This window comes from Bos indicus x Bos taurus, chromosome 3 (genome assembly GCF_003369695.1).
Source record: "Bos indicus x Bos taurus breed Angus x Brahman F1 hybrid chromosome 3, Bos_hybrid_MaternalHap_v2.0, whole genome shotgun sequence".
In the NCBI taxonomy this organism is placed as follows: Eukaryota; Metazoa; Chordata; class Mammalia; order Artiodactyla; family Bovidae; genus Bos; species Bos indicus x Bos taurus.
In genome coordinates this window covers 110,617,782-110,623,781 of record NC_040078.1, presented here as the reverse complement: position 1 = coordinate 110,623,781, position 6,000 = coordinate 110,617,782, and the positions used below count along the sequence as shown (strand labels likewise).

General features: G+C 43.0%; 1 protein-coding gene across 4 annotated transcripts in view; it reads left to right on the top strand.

Annotated features, from left to right (window-relative positions):
- The first annotated feature begins 2,685 nt into the window (after window positions 1-2,685).
- ZMYM4 (zinc finger MYM-type containing 4) overlaps window positions 2,686-6,000 on the top strand; it is a 164,825-nt gene continuing 161,510 nt past the window's right edge. Inside the window, exon 1 of one of the 4 annotated variants that reach the window (XM_027537872.1) lies at window positions 2,686-3,096. In XM_027537872.1, coding sequence (XP_027393673.1) covers window positions 3,058-3,096 — 39 coding nt within the window. In that variant the 5' untranslated portion in view covers window positions 2,686-3,057. Of the gene's footprint in view, window positions 3,097-3,183; window positions 3,282-6,000 lie in introns of those variants that run through there. The other 3 variants (XM_027537871.1, XM_027537873.1, XM_027537875.1) reach the window with 3 other exon arrangements.

Here is a 6,000-nt window from a genome sequence, read left to right as displayed (position 1 = left end):
GCTCATGGGAAGAGTTGACTCATTGGAAAAGACTCTGATGCTGGGAGGGATTGGGGGTAGGAGGAGAAGGGGACGACAGAGGATGAGATGGCTGGGTGGCATCACTGAGTCGATGCACGTGAGTTTTAGTGAACTCCGGGAGTTGGTGACGGACAGGGAGACCTGGCATGCTGCACTTCACGGGGTCGCAAAGAGTTGGACACAACTGAGTGACTGAACTGACTGAAGCCTGTTCTACTCACTCTTGATTAGGGAAATAAGTCTCAGAGCTACACTTCAGACAATAGTCTATACTGGAACATAACTTGATGAAGAAAATTAAAATGATATTCACAAAATACTACACCATTATATTCTACTTGTTCACAGAGAAGTCAGAAAATTTTATGTGATATTTGCATGTGAATTAGCCCATTTTAAAGGTTGGCATGCAGTAAATATTTTAAGTTAAAACATTTTTTAAAGTCTATAAAATGATATGGTCTTTTGGTGTTTGGAACCAAAAGTATCCTAAGAGATTTAGAGGTATTAACTAATTCTCCCAGCAACCTATTTTACAGATGAGGAAACTGAGGCAAAGAGCAGGTAACCTGACTAAACTGTACATGGTGAATCAAATACAACTACAGGAAAGATGGTGTGCAAGACTGCCAATTTGCAATCCACAGGTTATTACATATTTGCATAAGCTAGAAAGAAAAAGGCTTTTAATTCTGAATTGGTTTCTCTGCTGAATGGCCTTGGACTGTCACTTAACCTCTAAAATTCCCTCTACAAAATTCAGATAATATGAGTAACCTTGCAGTGCCCACTAAGCGTTGGTTTTCTCTTTTCTCCTTCCCTGACATGGATGATTGCTCTGAAAATTGATTGTATGCTTGTATTATCATGTGGAATGTACAAATCCCACCTATTGTTCAGGACCCAACACATTCACAATACCTCTAGAAACAGTTGGAAGTAAGAAACAGCTTTAGGCTGTCTGTTCCAGTTCTATTGTTGTTCCTAATTCTTTTTGTGATCTCAAGCAAGTCAAATCTTATTTCTGGGCCTCAGTGGCTCCATCTTTAAAAACGTGGAGGAAATAAATGGCTTTAAACTGTGTTCAGAGAAACACATTTCTCTAGCAGTGGGAGGGGGCATGAAAGGAGAACACTGAGGGCAAGGGGGAAGCTGGGGAGCAGGCTTATAGGTTCCCCATTTCCTCTTCAAATTTAGCAACTCCAACTTCAAACTTAAGTCACCAGATTTTATTAGAAGAGATGACTAGACCTTTCATGTACCCATATTCCCTGAAATTTTTTCTTGGCTGCTCTTTTTAATTCCTTCTTGTTCTTAACATGGAACTAAAGGGTCTGACATCTCTTTTTCTTTTGGGCTGAAACATACTTTTTTTTGTCTTTTTCTCCTCTTTCTCATCCACAAGTGAAATTAAAGATGAACAAGAGTGAGCAAAGATCAGCATGGAAACCTAGCAATCTTACACATTCTTTTCAGTTAAGTGTGATGGATTATAAAACTTCTTAGTTTAAAAACATCTATCAAGCAATATGCAAAAATTAAAGTGACACACAAACATTACGTCCCATTATCTTGTAATTTTTGGAGTTGCTCATTTGCATCTAAATGTCTTTTGTCACGAGGAAAGACTCTTCGGAAGCAAATTCTTTGTATTTCTTTCTTATATGATTACCCCTAGCTACAACTCCATTAGGGCAATTTCTCCCCTCCTGGGGATGGGAGACTGGAATGCATCAAGTCCTCAGTTTCTTCAGCAATCTTCAGCTTTGGTTTCAGGGCAAATTAGATCCAAATCTATTTCACAGTTTTCTGCTTAAAGATGCTCATTCTTTAAGTCATATTCTCAAAGCTCCTTCAGTGGAAGTGAATGAAGACACACAGTATTTGCAAACCGTCACACATCTTCAGAGGATAATTACAGTATTCTTGAAATATCATGAATTTTCACTTTTAATCTTCTAGATAAGAATGAATTTATTTCTTGCTTCGAAGACAGCCTGGTGCGTTGAAAAGCCTGGAGGATTGTGACTCAAGTCTTGTTCTAATTACACACCAGCCTCTACATGCTTTGGGGCAAATGACTTTCCTTGTTTTGGCTGCAATTTTACCAATGGGAAAGCGTAGATGGTTCCTAAGATACTTTTCGATTTAGACAAAGGACAAATTTGAGAAAATTGTCTCCAGTTGTTGCTTCAGTCTTCAAAATCACCAAAGGCTTTGGCTTTGAAGTTAGGCTGTCAGAGGTGGCCCTTAATCGTCTACGCCCTGTGCTTCTGACCAGGCTGTCTAAAGGCAAGAAAGGTGGATCTTCTTGAGATGACTGGCTTGTTCTCTTGTTGCTTGGGATTCTTCACATTCAGAGGTCCACTGTGAACTTCAGCTCACCATCGTTTTCCCCTTACAATGGTATCACTGGAGTCAGGTCCAAGATGGTGATCTGGACCCCTCACTGACATTTCACCCAATACTCCAGATAGCCCTTTCACTAATTTCTTGCATTCCCCCTTCATCATTGCGTCATGGCCCCTTTAAGGAAGCGGCCATAGTTGAGTAGTGGGACCAGCTGCTGGCAGCAAAGAGACTTGCAGGATTTGGCCTACCCTCGGCTACTCAACGCGCACGCTCGGGACCGGGGGCTTGGTGGGAAAGGAAGGAGGGGCTTAGGGTGCGCCTGCGCATCAAGGGCGCGCGCAAGGGGCTGGTTTGGTGATCCCTTTAAGAAACCGCAGGCGGAGGAATTTCTCTGAGAGAAAATAATCCTACTCACGGGGCCCCTTGGAGGCCATTAACCCCCCGAGTCCCGGCCCCCCCCTTTCCCGGGCAGGCCCTACCGCCTACGCTCGCACCCGTGGGATCTCAAGATCTCCGACCCGGCGCGCGGCATCCGCCCCCTCCCCACTCTAAGCGCCAGGCCCGGCCAGGTTCGGGGACGCTGCCGCGAGGCGGCTATTCCTGCAGTGTGGGCGGGGGCCGGGGGCCCGAGAGGTTCCGCCGCCACCGTGCTGGGAGCCGCAGCGGTTCCGAGCGGGGCCCAACATGGCGGAGAGAGAGGTGGAGTCCGGCCCCCGAAAGAGGGTAGGTGAGGTGAGGCAGAACTCGGGCGGCGGGGGGCGGGGCGGGGGCCGCGTCCCGGGGCCCGGGAGGGGAATGGGCCAAGCGTAGGCTCGTGGAGGCGTCGCCGAGGCCCGGTTGGGGAAAGGTTCCGGGCAGGACTGAGGCAACCTTGAGTCTGGAGCGCGTTTAGAGTGGTCCTTCGGCAGGTGGGACAAAGATTTGCTGCTGGTTGGGAGGGGAGGGGGAGGGGCTGTTGTTTTTGTGTTTTTAATTTTTCCAGCCCTGTTGGTGGGTTATCTGGGCCGGGAGAGGAAAGGTGTCAGATACTTAAGTGCATCTTTAGTGAACCAGAGTCTGGAAGTTTTAACAGGAGAGAGGTCAGGTGGGGGTGGTGGTGGCGGGAATGAGTCGTGGAGGGGTCTTCTGAGGAATAACCAAGAGGGTGTTTCAGGAGTACCATTGCAAATTCATTTTCCTGCCTTCTTTCCCCTCCCCCCATAACCGTTATCAAGACCAAGGTGGAGGTGGTGCTCTTACCTAAGAAGAAATGGGTTCGTTGGCTTGTCCTGATTTAGGAGAAAGATGTTGGCAACTATAAATGTCATGTTCTAGTCTAGTCCCTTTAGCAACAATTAAGAATATGGAAGAGTGTGACAAGTTTTGTCATAACAAGGATGTATCCAACCAACCTGCAGAGGTGAAGCCAATTCTACATAGGAGTTGCTGAGTGCTTTTTAAAGTTTGTCTTGAAACTTTTCTTATTTAATTCTGAGTGATTTTCTTTTTTTCAGATGGAGAACAATACTGTACTGTCAATTGAGCAGTATTTTTTAGATTTTTCTTTTATCACCCGTCCCCCCCTCCCCCTCGCCTCCCTTCTCCCTTAGCCTGCGTGTTAAGCAGTAAGTTTCCTACCAGGAATCTTCCTTTTTGTAAATGGTGTCAAAATGATCAACTCAGTGTTAAGACAGCTGCCTAGAAAATTACTGCTTAAATCCTAATCTTTCGATTTATCATAAAATTAGCAATCTCAGTGATACTACAGCTAACATTTCGAGTGCTTACCATGTGCCTGGCACTGTGCTTTATAGGAAGAATTAAACCTCAACATTTACTATGGGCTTCCCTGGTGTCTCAGCTGGTAAAGAATCTACCTGCAGTGCGGGAGAGCTGGGTTAGATCCCTGAGTTGGGAAGTTGGGAAGATTACCTGGAGAAGGGAAAGGCTTCCCACTCCAGTATTCTGGCCTGGAGAACTCTGTGGACTCTATAGTCCATGGGGTTGCAAAGAGCTGGACACGACTGAGTGACTTTCAGGAGGAAACGTAGGTGTATAGGGGTTAAGTAACTAATATTAGAGAGCTAGTTAGGAGATTTAGCTGGGATTTGAATCCATGTTTGTCCCAACTACAGTGCCCACATAGGAGTTTTTAAAGTCTATGTTTCTCTCCTTAAAAGCTTAAATGATAAATAACCAAAGAAGTGTCAAGTAGTGTTTTTTCCACAATTTATTAGGAAAATATTTTCAACTACTCAGCAAAACTGAAAAAAAAAATGCAGGATGTGTCCATAATGACCAACATTTAGATTCTGTCATTGACATTTTACTGTACTTGTGTTATCAAATATTTATTAACATCTATCACTTTATCAGTTCTTATTTGCATTTCACTGTAGTATACTGAGCAATTGAAGTTTATCGTTGATAGTCTTAGGTTTAGAAAACTTTAGATCTCTCATGCAATAGTTAGATCTTCCTCATAGGACAAATTAAATTGTATGATAGTATGCCCAAATAGTTCACTTAGGATTAATATTGGTTATGGAATGCATGCATTTTGAAAGTTTTAAATTGTTGTTTATACTTTGAGCCAGTTTTAAACTGGATCCTCATTATGCTTGAGTGAAGGCATATGGCATGTGGGCCACCTGTTAAAATATAAAGAATAAATTATCTTAGTTGAGAATTCAAGATCATCTCTGAACCCAGTTGCTGCTAATACTGTTGTTATTTTCACCATAGAAGATAGAGTGTTCTAGAAAACATCTGTGCACTTTAGTAACAAATTCAACTAGATTTTAAGTACTATTTTCTCTTCTAATACACTTAAAAGGTGCTACACTGATATCAGTGTAAACTTAATATTGTTTTTAACAGCATGTAACATACAGAGCACTTGTATAGGTTTTTCATGTTATTTTACCAGTTTCATTGTGGAAGAAGGTTACAGCCAGTCTCTTTTAGGCTCCATAATCTATTTTGGTTTTGATATTTGGTTAGAATGTTTAGTAGAGTTGTTTTAAATGGTGCACATGATGCATGTGCTTCCCCCCCGCCCATATTTTTGTCTCCCTGCACTAAACTCTACATGGGTTCCATGTGTACATTCTGAGCAGTTAGTGGGAAGTGTGTATAAAAGTATAGTATCTTTTTAAAGAAGCTGGTACATATATAAAATGGAATATTACTCAGTCATAAAAAGGAACACGTTTGAAACAGTCCTAATGAAGGGGATGCATCTAGTGAGTCAGAAAGAGAAAAACAGTTACCATATACTAATGCATGTATATGGAATCTAGAAAGATGGCACTGATGAACCCGTTTGCAGTTGAAACAGTCCTAATGAAGGGGATGCATCTAGTGAGTCAGAAAGAGAAAAACAGTTACCATATACTAATGCATGTATATGGAATCTAGAAAGATGGCACTGATGAACCCGTTTGCAGAGCAGCAGTGGAGACAATAGACATCGAGTACAGACTTATGGACATGCCTGGGTGGGGGAGGAGGGGGGGGTATGGCCAGAGTAACATGGAAACATGTATTACCATATTTAAAATAGATACCAAAGGGAGTTTGCTGTAGACTCAGGGAACTCAAACTGGGGCTGGATAACAACCTAGAGGGGTGGAATGGGGAGGGTGG